General features: G+C 37.8%; 1 protein-coding gene across 21 annotated transcripts in view; it reads left to right on the forward strand.

Annotated features, from left to right (window-relative positions):
• The window catches only part of LRCH1 (leucine rich repeats and calponin homology domain containing 1), a 120389-nt gene that overhangs the window by 64964 nt on the left and 37746 nt on the right, over positions 1-17679 (forward strand). For 17 of the 21 annotated variants that reach the window (XM_064175440.1, XM_064175449.1, XM_064175458.1 and 14 more), the window contains 8 exons: positions 3559-3664; positions 4164-4300; positions 5451-5578; positions 7648-7732; positions 11178-11283; positions 11893-12005; positions 15078-15145; positions 16190-16276. In XM_064175440.1, coding sequence (XP_064031510.1) covers positions 3559-3664; positions 4164-4300; positions 5451-5578; positions 7648-7732; positions 11178-11283; positions 11893-12005; positions 15078-15145; positions 16190-16276 — 830 coding nt within the window. The remainder of the gene's footprint in view (positions 1-3558; positions 3665-4163; positions 4301-5450; positions 5579-7647; positions 7733-11177; positions 11284-11892; positions 12006-15077; positions 15146-16189; positions 16277-17679) is intronic. The other 4 variants (XM_064175347.1, XM_064175401.1, XM_064175410.1 and 1 more) reach the window with 2 other exon arrangements.

Raw genomic sequence — 17679 nt, forward strand, 5'->3', positions numbered from 1 at the left:
TTGACTTTGAACTGTCCCTAGCACTCTGGATGGCATAAATGTTTAATTTGTTACTAAGAGTTTCTGCACAGCTCAATAGTAGGCCCTATCCTTATTTTAGACATTTGACAAGTTAAAAACCAGCAACCTGAAAATTGGCATGGATTACACTTAAAAGGAGATAAGATTGCTTTTGTTTTGGGTTTGGTTTGTTTTAAACCCCAAATTATGTGCTTGAAATAACTTCTGGAATACTTTCTGAATTTTCATAGTGCTTTCAAGTTCCAGTATAATTTCAGTGTTACTCTTTGTCATGAAGAACACAGCAACTCCTGCTCTAAAAATATTTCAAATAAGAGGCTATAGGACTTTGGTAGCCTAGAATTATGAAAGCTCAGGAAGGTCTGATGCTAGTTCCTTGTGAGCAGAAGGGGATGGGAGGAAAGTGAATAACAAGTTGCTCTTAAATTGGCCATGGTTCCATTCAGATGGCCTGGTGCCCCAATGAATGTTTGATAGATTTCCAGTTAAATGAGTTGCTTTTAGCTGGAAATGACTAAACTGTGATGTGCTGGGAGAAGCAAATAGTGGTAGGATTGAGAGCCAGGACCTATATTGGCATATATAATGTGATGCCGTTTAGATCAGAGGGTGATCATTGTTCTAAAATGAATAAAAAGGAGAAAAAAAAGATGAAGTCATACTGCAGTTGTTGCACAAAACATTCAGCTGTGTAAGAGCAATGCCAGCCTGAGTAAACACTGTCACCCAGCCTCTTGGGCAGGGCATGCTGCTGTCTCAGCACATACACAGTGCTGATTTTGAGCTCGCTTGAAGGATGGGTCCTGAGAGGTGAACGTGCACCTGGCTGCGTGCAGTTCTTACTTGCTAGGGTTTTGGCAAGCACCCTCAGGTTCCCAAAGTGTTTCACAAACTGCATGCAGTAAAATGTACATAGCAAATGAATTTTTTTTTCTTACTGACTTTTTGACACCAGGCTTTACTTATTGAGTCACCCTAGAATGATACAAGTGCAGCTTACTGCAAATTAAGTCAGATCTTTCCAGCTGCCTCTGCTCTTTCTCCCCCTCTCTCCTTCAAAATGGGTTAGGCAATTCTTTTCCTGTTATGTATATATGTTTATATAAGTTTGATACCTGTCACATAGAATGACTTAGCTGTTATATGCAGTATGTTTTCAGGTATTCTTTTCATTATTTTTGGGTTCTGGGTTGTATAGATCTGACATGTGTCAAGATAACATATACATTATTCTCCCTGCATTATACATTACAATTACTTGCAAAATTTGATTGGGAACCTTACTGTAACTTTCAGCTGTGTTACTCAGTCATACCTCTACTGTTAGCCCTGAGGATGAGTGCAAAACTGGTATGATAGGAATCTGAAATTTACTTTCCACCAGAGAAAAGTAATTGGCCAGAGCTGGCTCTGCAATTGTACCCAATCAGATGTACAGTAAAATCTGAGTCTCCATCCTGTCAGGCAGTATTGCCCTTCTGCCTTCTTCAGGTGACAACCTTCTGCTTCTTTGGGGTGATGTTGTCTCACCTTGCAAGCCTTTAAATCTCAGATGGTGATTAGTTAGGTCTTTCAGTTCATTCATCTAATCTAGGTCAGGAACCTGAGCAAGTGGGACCTACTGCCATCTGTTGCCTAAAAGAGATCTGTGTGCTCATGCACCATGTATCTTCTTTTTACCACTCAGTATGGCTTGGATATCACAAGTGCTGACAGAAGCCATGTGCTGTTGCTCAGTAAGGAGTCCTAACTTTAAAGACTGAAGCAAGGAAGGAGTTTACACTAATTTGCATAGTTTGCTTAGACTCCAGTATGTGTGTCAATAAATCTGGCTTGAGGCCAAAGGGCCCTATTTGTTTTCCTGTTTGTATTATGCTGAATGTTGTTAATTTAAGACCATTTAAACTTTACCATAAACAAAAGAGAAAATGATCATTTTATTTTCATGACAGTGAACTTCATGCCACAGGAATTAATGTTAAATTTCAGTATGCTTTTACCTTAATCCTTAGAAATTGTTGTCATGGCAGGACGAAATCTGACTGATGAGAATAAAACAGAATTAATATACCTGACCTTCATCTCACACTAGTCCCATGGAACTGGAATAGGTATTTGCACTTCAGATGGCTGCAGCTGTCTGTGAACTGAAGTCCAAACTGCTAGGTGAATGGTTTCTTGAAACATTATTAGCTTGGGAACCACAGGCATTTGACTTTGATAGTATTGCTTCCATTACTGCCAAAGTAATGGGACAGATCAATGCTGTCTCTGTCACATACACACATAACAACAGGTAAGAGCATAGGTATAACTAGAAATAATGTTACAGGTCTTTGTTTTCCACAGCTATTCAAACAAAGTAACAATAATAATAATAACAAAAATCAGTTGGACTGCAGTGTTGAGTAGGATAAAGGATACCACTGTCTCTAGAGATCCTGTCCTGTTGACATGCTTTCATAACAGATCAGTCTTACTGAGGATGTTTTGAAAGGTTGAAAGTGGACTTTGTTTTTGAGGCTGCATACTCACACTGCCAGGGTTTGGTTGTGTTGTTTCTATTTTGCACCTCTTTCAAAATTCTGGTTGTTTCCTTAACTGGTTCTGATGTGTGTGCATAAATGCACTCTGTCTAGTGTTTCTCTGCCACAAGGTGACTGAAGATTTAAATTCCTTGCTCTAAAAACAGACTAATTATGCAATTGTTTAAAGTTGTTCAATTAAAAATAGGACAGTAAAGCTTTAAAAATAAATGATCTCGGAACAGTGCAATTAACTGTACTTTGTGGCAACTTGGGCAAAAAAATGTACTCATTAACTGGGATTTTTAATTTCCTTATCTAAGAGCTAAGACAATTTCCTGACTCTGTTTTGACAAGGGAAGGAAGCTTTGGCAACACTGAGATTCTGTTACACAAAGAAACTTGTCTAACACCGCGAGCAGCAGTGCCAGATCACGTTTTGCTTTTACTATCATTTTTTGTTAACTGGTTTTTAGGCTGGAAGATAGTTAATGTAATGCTTTTGCCTAGTATTAAAGCAACTATCTGCAGAGAGATTACTTGGAAATCTGACCGACTACCAGAATTTTCATAGCCTAAGAGCTACCAGATACTGAATAGATCAATTTGAAACAACTAAAGGAGCAGAAGTCAACATCTTAAAAGTAGTCTGTTGGATAGTCAGGAAAAATTGGCATTACTCCACTTTGCTTTCATCCAAATGTGTTCATTTTGTTATCATTGAACTGGGTTCTGGAGATGGATAAAAATGAAGAACTAAAGGTAGAACACCTTAAGCAAATGGTTTAAAATGTTTCTGTAGAAATTAAATGAGTTTTCAAAATTGATTTGTTCTGCAAACAAGAATTAACTCAGGGCTTGGAACATGTAAACGTTTTGTCATGTTTTGCTTTGTGGAGGCAAGGCATAGCTGGTTGCATGTTAGCAGGTTAACAAATTAGCTACAATTTCACATCTGTATTATTTGAGAGCCAAAACTTCCTTATTTCCTCTTCTTACTGTTTTGCTGTAGGATGTCAGCTGTAATGAAATCACAACTTTGCCACAGCAGATAGGCCAGCTGAAATCTTTAAAAGAACTGAATGTCAGAAGAAATTACCTCGAAGTTTTACCCCAAGGTAAAGAGTCAAATGAAAAAAAAAAAAAAAGATCATTTTAAGGCACCTTTTCAGTAATATTTTGCAAGTACTATTAACTATGTAAATACATATGATTAAGAAGGGGCAATTACTTGCTGTTTAAAATAGTTCCATTTGAGTTTGCACAATATAACATTGAGTGGTACTCACTAAGTTAACAGTGAGGGGTTTTTTTATGAGCTATCTTTATGGTTCTAGGCATCTTTTTAAGTTGCAGGAGTATTTTAGCTAGAATGCAGTATGGGAACTGTCAGCTGAGTTTCAAGAAAGAACAATATGTTTTAATACTGATTTGCATGTATTTAATAATACCACTCTCCTGATTTCCCAGTATAGAAGTGAGTAAACATTGATCGTGTTCCTGCCTGAGTGTTGTAGTTCCTGGATGCAAAAGAAAAGCTTATTCAGCATATTTTGTTCTTTTAATGACAAAAATAAATACAAATACAATACTTTCTCTCTCTTTTGTTACTTTTAGAACTAGTGCAGCTTCCCTTGGTAAAATTTGACTTCTCCTGCAATAAAGTGCTTGTGATACCGATTTGTTTTAGAAAGATGGTGCAATTACAAGTATTACTGCTTGAGAATAATCCTTTGCAGTCTCCACCAGCACAAGTAAGTAAAGTCATTCATAATGAGTGGATGATGACTTTTTATAGGCTATGATATGTTATCGTCTACATTTGCAGGCTTCTGAACTTTGGTCATCACAGATGTTAGTTGTTGAGATATAAAAAAAGATGTAGAAAATATCCTGTGTTCAGTGCCTGGATCTGTGCATTGCTTGAACCAACAGGAATCCAGAAGATTTCCATTCTGTTAGCTGCATCTTTGTTTTTGTCTTCCTATCTGCATAGGAAACTCAGCACTGGCATGTGTGTAGAATTTTGATAAAGTGAGAAACTACCTGGATAAATTTTCTCTCCATTAATAAGAGCACAGTTCTATAAGGTTCTACAGTGATCTGTTACTGACTTAACTGTACAAGCTGTCTAGATCATAACCCACAGGAAATTGGTTTTACTTTATAGATTGTGATACACAAACAAATCAAACTCATGTTCTGAACTGTAGGCCATGCTGAGAAATTATGACTATACATTAAGAGAATCTGTGCTTGCTGCTTAATGAAACTTGAGCTGTGGATTCAAACTACATCTCTTGGTGGCCACAGTTATTCTAAGCCAACAGCTGTTGAAATATTTGAGTGCTTTTATTATGTTGGAGAAACACTTTTCATGAGCAGTAGTGATGTTGCTCCTCAACTCAGAAAACACAGAGCAATTTTCAGCAAACACTTGAGTTAGACATGTTCAGCTAACCAAAGAAAGAATAATCTAAAATACAGGTGAGGTGCATCATAAAGATGCTTAGGCACTAGCAGAAACTAGCTACCTAAGTGTATGAAGGGCATACTGATTAATTAAATGCCATTATTGACTAATTTTAGGAAGTCATTATTCAGTTTATGGTTAGCAATAAGCCAAGTGAGATATATAGAGAGAGTCATAATTCTGTTAGACTGAGAAGCTTGGGGTTTTTTAATATAATGCATTCTTTTCTTGATTTTTGTCTTCCTGTCATAATTGAAGTAGTTTACAACTTTAAGAAACTTTTAAAATGCATAAAATCCCTTTTCATTTATGTGATATCTGTTGTAACAGTATCAGTTGGTTTTCAGGGAGTTTTACACTAAGTGACCTTAGATTTTGTTCTTCTTGTTGTTGTTTTAGTTGCTAACCTAATATTTTTCCTTGTCTAACAGATTTGTACAAAGGGCAAGGTGCATATATTCAAATACCTGACTGTACAGGCCTGTCAGATTAAAACAGCAGACTCACTGTATCTTAATGCCATAGAACAGCAGCATTTGCCTCAGCCTGTGGAAGAGAGGTATGTATTGAGATCTCACTTAGGTTTTTCATGTAACACTTAGAAACAAAGTGTTATAAATATATCTTTAGCTTAGAGAGTTTTGTTTGTTGGGATGATATTTAGAGTGCACTTTTTCTGAGCAGAGGTTTGGTTTGCTTTATTTTATTAAGTGCTATAAATATGTCTTTAGCTTAGAGAGTTTTGTTTGTTGGGATGATATTTAGAGTGCACTTCTTCTGAGCAGAGATTTGGTTTGCTTTTTTTTATTCTAATGAAACCCTTGTGTGAGTTTAGAACCACATGTTTGTAACTGTCAGTTCTGTTTCAAGACAGCAGCACATTAGGAAAGAGCTTAGAAATTAACCATAGTTTAAATCTAACATCTTATTAGTGGACTACTGGAATGTGTCTTGAAAATAATTCACATGGTAATATCATTAGGTGCTGGAAGTTTCTTGTGATTCTGTTAACACATGAATTGAGTTTTAATTTCTTGTGTTGTTTTGTGATTATTATGTTGTTATACATTTGTCACATAACTCCTCTGTTAGCCCAGAGACTTGTCCATCCATCCATGAATGTTGAGATGCTTTTAAAGTGAAATGTGCTAACTTGATAGCAAAATGAAAGCTGAAATCTTTAATGTTTTCAATCAGACATCTAGGAAATGTCATCTTGTGGATTAATGACAGGAACTAGCCACTCCTTTCTGTGAGAATGTCTATAGCTCATTAGAAGTCAGCTTTTTCTTTGCTAACATGGGAAGTGTGATATGACCAACCAGAAAAAGTGCTAATGCTTTATTTTGCAAACCAAGTATTCAATTATAGCAAAATTCTGATGTAAATAAAAATAAAGATGTTGCTGGTAATACCCTTAGAAAAAAAAACAACAAAAACAAAAAAAGCCACCCAACAACAGCAAACCAGATGTTAAAGAACTGTTATGGACTCTCACTTTCAGTCATCTAGATAATGTTTCAAGCAAATGGTTTTCTTCATGTATTTCTGGAGACATCTTTGTGAATTTCTATCAGATAAATGACAAAGATGGGAAGAATCCAGGATAAAGAGTTAAGTTTTACATTTGGGAAGTACTTACTGAGTTCCTATTTTGTTATTTTAGTGTACAAGAAAATTGTCAGGAAAACCATATCCTGTGTGACAGGAGCACACAGGTTAGGATAAGCAGATAGCTCAGAGTAGGTCCAGTTGGTAATTAACAGTCTAATGCTTTACCACATAATAAATAGCACAGTTTTATTTAAGGGAGTAACTTCACACTCCTAAAGAAATAAAAACATTACCTTGTTAGGTTTTCCATAGGCAGTTTCTACACAAAGCCTTTAGTGTTTACTGTTAAAACATAATTTAAGAGTAGGATCAATCAGATACTTTATTAATGTGAAGACTGATAATATTATTTTCAAAAACTCTTCTTTCAGTCTCAGTTTGGGATTATAGATTTCAAGATTGCAAATGAGAGGTCAATCAAGCATATTGTTAAAAAGAAGTTGAATGTTGCCTCTAATAGTGTACTTCAGAATGAGTAGAGGTCGTATTAGGTAATGAAACCAGGACTGAGAGCAGTTGTCATTAGTAATTTTCTTTAAAACCTAAATTTCAAAGTCTATTTTAAAGCACCAGAAGGAGGTTTCTGTGTTAATAATTAATTCGAGCCTCAGGGAGATAGCAGTTCATTTTTCATGCATCAATAGTTACAATTAAACCAGTTGTCTCCAGTTTGAGTTCAACTAGTTTAGTTGCTAATCTCATGGATAAATGGCTTCAGCTGCACTCCTGTGCTTCTTAGTTAATAACTAAGCATTTTTGCCTACTCTGTAGAGAAAAGTGAGCTTTGTAGTAGATGATTTTCACAGTCCTTAGGCTAACCAGCCTTTCCTTCTGATCAGTTTTACTCTCAAACTGGTTATTTGTAGTTGTTAGCCACAATAGGCTATTTAACCCTCTACCATTATGACTGGCTGGAATTTTGCTTTGATTAATGTGAAAGCAGGACAGAATTCTAATGGTAAATGATATGACAGCTTTTTATTGACTTGCTTTGGGTTTTTTATTCACATCTAGCATTGATGACATCTACCCAAGTAAAAAGGACTCAGATTCAGGTGTTGGTAGTGATAATGGTGATAAACGTTTGTCTGCAACAGAGGTAAGTTGCCTGAATTTGTCTGGTCCCCTTTCTAGCATCCACATGTTGATAACATTTTTAGCTGGGTAACAATGTGATTGATTTTAGTGATCAAAAGTCTGCAGCCACATCCTTGGCATGGATGTCTTACTGAGAAATGTCTAAAACATAGATTAAAGGGGACTGGGATAGTTATTCTCCTTTTTCTGTGCTCTTTCTGGAGAGGACAGTAAGGTTACATGGGATCAACAACCTACCAGTTGTGAAAATTCATTACAGTTCTCAAACAATTCACATAATCTGGAGAATGAGGATCAAAATAGAATGGACATCTGCTGTTTCCAAAATATAAATGGGCTAAGGGGTTGCACACCTGGCTTCCATTAACATTTTGCCTCTGAATGATGACTCTTTCCTGTTGAGAAACAACAGGAAAGACAGTCTGCATTGTCCTGGTATGATCATCACTATGACAGTTTGCTGTAGCATAGGAACTTCAGAAGCTTCTCAGATCTCAGTGCACTTACATGCTGTGGCAGTTAGGCAGCAGTGAGTTTTTTCTGAGCAGTGACTGGCTGGAGAGCAGCCCTGAGGAGAGGGACTTGGGGGTGCCGCTGGACGAGATGCTCAGTATGAGCCAGCAGTGTGCACTTGCAGCCTGGAGGGCCAGCCAGATCCTGGGCTGCATCAGGAGAAGTGTGGCCAGCAGGTCGAGGGAGGTGATTCTCCCCCTCTACTGTGCTCTGGTGAGACCCCACCTGGAGTACTGCATCCAGTTCTGGAGACCCCATTACAAGAAGGATGTGGAGTGTGTCCAGAGAAGGGCCACTGGGATGCTCAGAGGGCTGCAGCAGCTCTGCTGTGAGCACAGACTGAAGGAGTTGGGGCTGTGCAGTCTGGAGAAGAGGAGGCTCCCAGGTGACCTTCTTGTGGCCTTTCAGTATCTGAAGGGGGCTACAAAAAAGCTGGGAAAGGACTTTTCAGGATATCAGGGAGTGACAGGACTGGGGGGAATGGAGCGAAGCTGGAGAAGAGTAGGTTCAGGCCATTGAGACACAAACTGTTTTGCCATTCTTACACTTCCTGAAGCTAAGTTAGCTTGTTAATAAAACTGTTATTCCAGCAATTTCCTCTTCAGCTATAAATAACACCTTTAGAAAATAGATCATCTTTCCTGTAATCAAAATATAGCAATTGGAAAGCTGCAAAAAAGTGTTTTAAAGACAACCAACAGTGAACCAATAAATTTTTGTTAGCACAGAGGCTTTTTATATGAGTACTGTTTACTCATTTCATCCTGTCTTACCTATTGCTCTAATATTAAGGAGAAAATAGATGTTGAGATCAGCAGCCTCAGGTGTATTTGGTAGTAAGTTCACCATTCACTTTTCCTTCTGATGTGACCTTTAATACCTGTGTTAAATGTGAGAATTGTGCAAGAAATATCAACATGTTGTGAATGCAGATTCACAGACTTTAATCACAGTCAGAAATCTGTAAGCAAAACATTTAGTAAATATTAAATAGTCATAAAGTGATCAATAAAGCATGGGTTTGGAAGGGGGTTGTGAATACACCAGTACAAAAAAAGCCAACTAGAATTTAATCTGAAGGCCAGTGACTCTTGAGCTTCCATTGGAATGGGCTGCCCAGGGAGGTGGTGGAGTCACCATCCCTGGAGGTGTTCAAGAAAAGCCTGGATGAGGCACTTAGTGCCATGGTCTAGTTGAGTGGCTAGGGCTGGGTGCTAGGTTGGACTGGATGATCTTGGAGGTCTTTTCCAACCTGGGTGATTCTATGATTCTATGAATGTCATTTTGCATTTGTGTAACTTAAAGGAATCACTCATTTGACTACTAAAGTAGTTTTCATAAAGCTTGCTAATTAGGTGTAGGAGGAAGTCCTTGATGAAATGAGCAAATTGCCAACAATCCAGACAGAAGATAGTCATTACAGCATCAGTTCTGTAGTCCTTTGGGGCATTTGAAGGGAAAGGTATCTTGTAGTGCAGCTGTACAGTTGATCACAGCAATGTGAAAGCAACTTCTGCTTTAATGCAGCACACTCCTGTACCTCGTTGTCTAGGAACAGTCTAGCATTTTGATTATCTTTCCACCTACCTTCAGCACTATTTTTTGCTCAATGAAAATTCATTAGAACAAGAGGGTGCTTTTTGAGATCCATGGTGCCCCTGCTGTAGTGCCCATAAGGGTGACAGTGCATTAGCAGTGGCAAGAATGCATCTGGAGATTTTTTTTTGCAAAGCACATCAGCTGAATTCATTGTTGGAATAACTTTAGGGTTTTTTTTATTCTTGTATCACAAAATCATTTTGTTTGGAAAAGACCTTTGATATCATCAGGTCCAGCTATTAACCCAGCACTGCCAGGTCACCGTTGAGCCATGTCCCTCAGCACAACATCTATGTGGCTTTCAAAGCCCTCCAAGGATGGAGACTCCACCAGTGCTTTGGGCAGCCTGTTCCAAGGCTTGGCAACCCTTTTGGGGAACAAATTGTCCCTCATGTCCAACCTAAATCTCTTGAGGCCTAATTTCTTCTGTAACTAGCTGAATGAAAATCAAGCTGTGGGAAAAGGAAAAGGATTGCAGTATTTCACCTGTGAAGGAATAATACTTTTGCATTATCACAAACTGCTTTGGATGGTTTCTCTTTTGTGGCATACTGACAGGAAACACCTGCAGAATCAACTGCAGAAATCTGTAGGCCCTGAAAGTGAGAGCTAGAAATGGTTTTCTATTTCCAAATTGATTGGCTTTTAGCATTCTTTTCCACCACATTTTCCTAATAGCTGTGTGTGTGACTGCTAAGAAAACCATCCTGCCTGTTTCAGAGTGCAGAATTGGCTGTCACGGACAGCCTAAGTGTGTAGATAAAAAGTAATGTGTTTAGTGTATCAACTAAGACAGCTTTTAAGTCAGTGAAGAAAAGCTGCTGCCCTTGAGAGTTTGTGCTTTTTTTCACCCCTACTAGTTAATCTAGTAAAAGATACTGCCTCAGTCTACAAAGTTCTGGCTGCATTCCTCTGTGACCTGAGCTAGATTGTACGGTCCTGCTCTGTTGGACTCAATGATCTCTTTGGGTCCCTTCCAACCCCTGACATCCTGTGAACTAAGGACTGTGATAGGCTCAGTTTTCCTGCAAAATTTGGTGGCTTTGAGGAGCTTCTGCTTTTAGCTGTCCTAAGAAAGCACAGAGAGAGCACCAGTGATGTCACTGCAAGTAGAGAGCTAGTGCAGTGAGAAAGACAGGAGAAGAGGATAGAGTAATTGTTCTCCTTGGCAAACCTCCTGTGAGGATGTATTCAGTATGACTGCAGCTTTCCTACAAAAGGATTTGGTCATGTTTGATGCTCTTGTAATTTCTCCCATTTTAGTTCCCCCTCTTAATGTATGCATTCTTATCTTTGTTTAAGCTGAAACTAGTGTTTCTCTTGGTTCTTCTTAGCCATCTGATGAAGATACTATCAGCTTTAATGTTCCCATGTCAGACATTGTGGAAGAAGATCAGGTTCTAAAGGAAGATTCAGGTCACCATGCTAACTCAAGAAAAGGTTAGAATGGGAGAAAAGTGGAATTTAAATGCAATTTCATGTACAGCACTGTAAATTCAGTTTGCAAAAGTCACAGCCCAACAGGCATCAATCTTTCAGGAGTCTACAAACATAACTTTTAAATGAGTTCCGTGTCATTTACTGTTAATTTTCCTTGGAATTTTCAGTGTTTAGTTTGGCACCAGTTGAATATCTTAATAGTAGTAATTTTTGTTGCTGAAGAACAGCATTTCACTACCATTTGCAGTTTAATCTTTTTGTGGTAAGTGCCTACCTACCCAAAAGCCATGCACAGTCATGTAAAAAGGGAAATAGCATGTGTGCTGCTTAACTGGCTACATCAGTGCCCTCTGTGTGCTTGTGGACTGCAGCTGTATGGGCACAAGGTATTGATTTATTGGAACTTTAAAATGAATTGCCATCACTTCTGCATTTTAAGATTTTAATATGCTTTGATTTTCAGCTTTATTTTTGAGCTCTATAATAGATATTCTGTTACGTATTCTGTGTAATATGTAACACATATAAATTACATGGAGTAAGAAAGGTTGAGATGAACCAGAAGTAATTGTTCTCTCTTTCTCTTTTTTTTTTAATTGTTGTTATTAGTAGAATTCCATCAAGGATCTTCTCATTTGATTGTCAATGATAAGTCAAGAGGAACAGGAAGCCAGTTTGATGAGTCGGATACGCTTACTACTGAATTTATGAGCTACATTAAGGCAAGTTGTTGACACTTTTAAGAGGGACAGAGTATCTTCACTACTTTGGCATTCCTGTTTGCTCTACAGTTAAACTGCAGACAGTTTAGAGAAAGAGACCAGTTTAGTTAAATCTTGCTATCATGGCTGTTGAATTACCCTTTAAATGTGTTTAAGGCCTTAAGAAACAATTGGCAGATGTCTACTCTTTGTGTTATATTTTGACCTGAACAATGTTTGCTTCTATTAGTAAAATACAAGAAGACTTTCAGTGTTAGCTGTAATGGCTGAAGCTATGAAGTAATGTTATGGTATTAAATACATTTTTCTAGCAACAAAACTCCTGCAGATCTTCTTCACCTACAGAAAACTAGTGTTTAAAATAAAGGGAAAAAAGTCCCCATCAACAAAACTTAGACAGAGTGGCTGAGAGCAGCCAGGAGGAAAGGGACCTGGGGCTACTGGTGGATAGTAGGCTGAAGATGAGGCAGCAGTGTGCCCAGGTGGCCAAGAGACACAGTAGCATCCTGGCCTGCATCAGGAACAGTGTGGCCAGTAGGATGAGGGAGGTTATTCTTCCCCTGTACTCAGCACTGGTCAGGCCATACCTTGAGTGCTGTGTCCAGTTCTGGGCCACTCAATTCAAGAGAGATGTTGAGGTGCTGAACATGTCCAGAGAAGGGTGACAAAGCTGGTGAGGGGCCTGGAACACAAAGCCTATGAGGAGAGGCTGAGGGAGCTGGGGGTGTGCAGCCTGGAGAAGAAGAGGCTCAGGGGGGACCTCATTGCTCTCTACGACTACCTGAAGGGAGGCTGTAGCCAGGTGGGGGTTGGTCTCTTCTGCCAGGCAACCAGCAACAGAAGAAGGGGACACAGTCTCAAGTTGTGCTGGGGGAAGTCTAGGCTGGATGTTAGGAGGAAGTTGTTGGCAGAGAGAGTGATTGGCATTGGAATGGGCTGCCCAGGGAGGTGGTGGAGTCACCATCCCTGGAGGTGTTCAAGCAAAGCCTGGCTGAGGCACTTAGTGCCATGGTCTGGTTGATTGGCCAGGACTGGGTGCTAGGTTGGACTGGATGATCTTGGAGGTCTCTTCCAACCGGGTTGATTCTGTGTATCAGAAAACTTTATTCCCATGGTAAATACATGTTGAATGTTTTCATTATTAGTTTATTTTCAAATATAAATGTGAGTTCAGTAGTGTTGTTTATTAGTTAGTTATAGTTGCTGGATGTTTAGGCTGTTACAGGTTGTCTTATATTGGCCTGTTCTTTTGTGACTTTTATACTGAAACAATACTTTTATTCTGTGAAATAAGATTGAGGGATGTCTTTAGATAGTTAAGATGTTGTTAGTAGTAGCATTTTAGATAGTTAAAATGTTAATAGATGATTATGAGTTTCCTGAATGCAAATCTTCATCACATGCACATGTTTGAGTTGAATGAACTACTTAAAAGGGAATAAATACTTCCCACTCCCCAACAGAGTAGTACTTACATCTGAAACTCTTACATTATGCATATATTTTATATTTGTTTTCCTCATTCCCACCTCATAATCTTGATTTTTTTCTGTATTGTACCATTTGAAGGTTGCTGTAATAAGATAATGTTGTCTAAAATAACTTGGTTCAGTAAAATATAGGTTAGGTTGTATTAAGTTTAGTTTTAATTTATTTTTTTTTTATTTTCAATATCATCTTAAGTCTATGGCAATTGAGATCAGCAGTTGAACAGGTAGCACATCTCCATTTTATTCTGAGAATTCTAAATTCAGGGAAATTTCCTTCTTGTGCAGATTTCTGAGTTTGTTGTGTTCCTTCTGTTTTATTTAGCCATGTATTAGGATGCCTTTAGGGACAACAAGAGTCTATTATAAGCATATACATTCTGGCTTACCAAATCAGACATAAAATTGGTACAACTTGCAGTGCAAAAACAAAGCTTAGGCTTGGAGTATTTTTGAAGTTTTGTAATTAAGTTATCCTAATTCATATGGCTTCATTTATCTTAGTTATATTGTTATACCTAGACACTGACAATCACCTCCTAGAAAAAGTGCTGTGGTTTTGTCATCATCTGATGTATGCCCTTGTGAGGGGAAAAATTGAGCACTTAGTTCCTGTCTGGAGAAGTAGAAGAATAAAGAATGACTTTATTAATTGTAGTAGGGATTGACACCAGGGAAAAGGCCATCTTTGGAGAGCATTAGAGAAGCTGTTTAAACTGTTCAGTGACACATCTGGCAGAGTTGGATAGTATTTATTGGTACAGGGTGATGCAACCAGTGTGCCAAACATGACACAAAAGGGGATAAGCTTCTCTGTTTTCCACTGTCCATTCTCTACTAGTACAAATGCACAGCCATTCAGAGAGCTTCTGTCTTTACTGACAGCTGAACTACTTCAGTGTTCCTGCCTGTCTGAAATGAAAGAGAAAAGAGAATTGCAAGGCAACAAATGGAAGCAACAAAAAGAGAGAGTCAGGTTTTCTGATATATAGCCCTTTATAGTTACAGGTAGGACAGTGGAAACTCTTAATATATGCCTACACTGAACCTGAAATAACTGGTTGACAGATAGAAATTCCTGCATGCAGCTTTTAGTATGGTTTGTTCTTTAAAAAATTAGTTTGTGGCTGTTAATAAGTTGCCAAGAAGGAATTGTATTGATAGTCATGGCTGAAGTGCATAATTGTTACTGTTTGTGTATTTGGGATATTCTTGCTCTGTAAACAAATGTGGTTGTGGTAAAAGCAAGTAAGAGGAGAGTTAGGGTTATGGTTATTTGAAGCATTTTTACATGCACCAGAAAGGCACAAATTGAATCTGGGACATAGAATAAAGAATTCTCCTGCTGCTTGACTTTCCTGTTTCCATTAATTGAGGCTTTGAGCTTCTGGCCTCAATAAAATCAGTGAAGATATTGTAATTGGTATCTTAAATGGGTCTGGAGCGAGGAGTGGAGGAGAAGTTGGATTGCTTCAGCTAGCCACTCTAAACTGTTACAGAAATTAGGTCACTGCTGATTGTGAAAGCAAAATTTATCTGCCTACTTAATTGTGAAGTTCAGTTCTCAATATCACTTTGCTTACAGAGCAGAGCAGCAGAGTGTGATGAATTATTGAGAATAGAAGAGGACACACAATGGCAAACAGACGAAATGTGAGTATTTCTTATGTGTCTATAAGTAATTAGCTGTGCCATTTACTTCATTTGACCAGAAGTGACATTTCCTGATCAGATAATAATTGTGTAGACTTGAAGGTATCAGAGAAGTACAGCCTTGCACTTTGTGTGTACTCAGATATTTTACCCATTATTGTCAAATAGAGTGGACGTTATGTTAAAGCTGAGTAATTTGTATGCACCACTAACACTGTAGGATTTTAACCTCCATAGATAATGCAAGCTTTTTAATTGGGTACTTTAATATTTAGTCTCTTAATGGCATTGATAAAAAAGGAATTTATCCAAATCTGCAAGAACTAAATTTAATGTAAATTGAAAGAAAAGAAAATATTTGGAATTGGAAAAAAATCCCTCAGTCTTATTTTCCTTTGGTCATAACTTGAACCCCAAAGTAGTCATTAATTCACAGACATGAATTGAAGGACAGAGCAAGTGAACATCAGTTGCTAAAGCAAGTGCACGAGAAGAGGAGATTTAATGTGGCAGTGTATTGTGAAGCTGTCACTCATCAGAACAGTGGAGTTGTATATGATTTAAAACCAAAAGCTGAAGGAAGGGAAGGATAAGTACTTTCTGAAAGAGCCTGAATGGCAGAGCTAACAGGAGATTTGTGTTTCTAACCCCTCAAAAGAATAAGAAATACTGAAAAGCAAAAGGAAGCATGCTGGTCTGTTAAAAGAGTCACTCTGTTTAGTACTTACTTAGAAACAATACATGTAATGAGAGCGGTTATTAAGAGTTAAATATTCAGTTTTAGAAGTCAGTCTAATTGAATGCTACAAGTTTTACTTCATCACATTTCTTTATGTATGTATTAGGCTGCCAGAATTTAATGGCAGTGCTGAAGAATTTTTTTTTGCAAGAAACTTTGTATAAATTCAGCACATATTGGTGCTTCCCCTGTGTAGTGTTTGATTGCCAGTTGGAAGGTCTAGCTTACAAAAGGAAGTTTAGACTACCCTTCCTAACTGCCTCTGTACCTCTTTTGTTTTGAATACTTTTTGTTTTCTGTTATAGAATAAATTTATCAGAAGAACAAACTCTTGATATAGCAATGATAGAGCAACTCAGAGAAGCAGTAGATTTATTACAAGATCCCAACAGGTATGCTTACAGTAGCTGCTGTGTTAATGTAATGTAATTAACTGTTGTGAATGACTTCAGAGTTCTTTTTTTAACCAACCATTGCAAGTTCTCTGGGGTTATGAATTGCTTTGTTAGCATAGTGGTGTTAAATAGCTAAGAAAGAAACTTGCTTTGTCTTTCAGACAGTAAATTAAGGAGGATTTTAGCTATAAAAGAAAACTATATATAGAGTTAGAGATGCCCCTAACACTGCTGTGATTTTCTGAAGTTTTGTCTAGGATTGTCACTTTTCTTCTAGGGGCTACAGAATCTCCTCTGCTTATTCATGTTTGCTGTGTTATGCGGGAGTGCAGGAGTTGTTCTAACCTCAGCTTCATTCCAATTCAGTGGAGCACATACAGGAGGTGTCTGAATTAGTGGTGGAGTTTCTGTATTTTCCCTCTGAAGTCAAAAATATGCATCTAGAGAAAGTTTTTTAGCTTTCCCTTGTCTGGAGAAAGCGAGGTTTTGTAATTCAGGTGCCTGTTGGAATGACTCTGAATGTCTGATCAAACAAAGGAATAAGCATTTAAAAGAAAAGGGATGCTCAGCCTACTGAAAATGACTGACAGGAGTAGTGTAGGTAGTTCTGTCCAAATGCTTGCTCTTGCTTTTCTTTGTCTAATTACCTTCAGAAGTTTACTAACCTCACTTGAAAACTAGTCCTTGTTACTTCCAGCTTTAGGTATCCTTGCTTCTTCCTTCCTTCCGTGGCCTGTTCACTGCAGTCATTTGTTCTTTTGACTACACTGTTCACTATTTCAGGTCCCTATTTTGATCCCACTTCTCCACCTTTCAGACCTTTGTACTACTTAGGATAGAAATTCACTTCTGTTAGTATTTCTGGAGACAAAATGAATTTGCTTTGTTTTGGATTAGATAAAGAATGCCAGAATTCTTCAATCATATATGCAAAATACTTGAATCACAAGTATTGTTGCTTAATAAACCTTCTTACAAACTTAGGAAAGCTTTTTAATTCCTGTGGTTTCTTTGAGGTGATCTGCCCTTCCTTCTGCACCTCATATGAGACCTCTTTGTGGGAGAAAAAAAAGTGGTGCCATTTAAAAAGGAAAAAGTTTGATTTGGAAAAAAAAATATTAAAGAAATACTCTCTCAGCCTTATAAATTTTGTGATTTTGGGTTTTGTCATATATTGCATCAATCTTTCCTACATATTTATTTCTTGTTATTAGAAAAAGCAACAAAATACAGAAAATTAATGTTTTCCCATGCTTTCATTGCTAACAGTATAGTAAATCTGAAATGGGGCTTTTAAAAATGGCTAATTATTTCATGCATGTCTGTATTTATCTGCTGGACTTTTTTGATAGTATTTCTATGTATTCTAGAAAGGAGTGGTTGTGTCTGCACTTTCTTTT

The sequence above is a fragment of the Pogoniulus pusillus genome, chromosome 3 (assembly GCF_015220805.1).
Source record: "Pogoniulus pusillus isolate bPogPus1 chromosome 3, bPogPus1.pri, whole genome shotgun sequence".
In the NCBI taxonomy this organism is placed as follows: Eukaryota; Metazoa; Chordata; class Aves; order Piciformes; family Lybiidae; genus Pogoniulus; species Pogoniulus pusillus.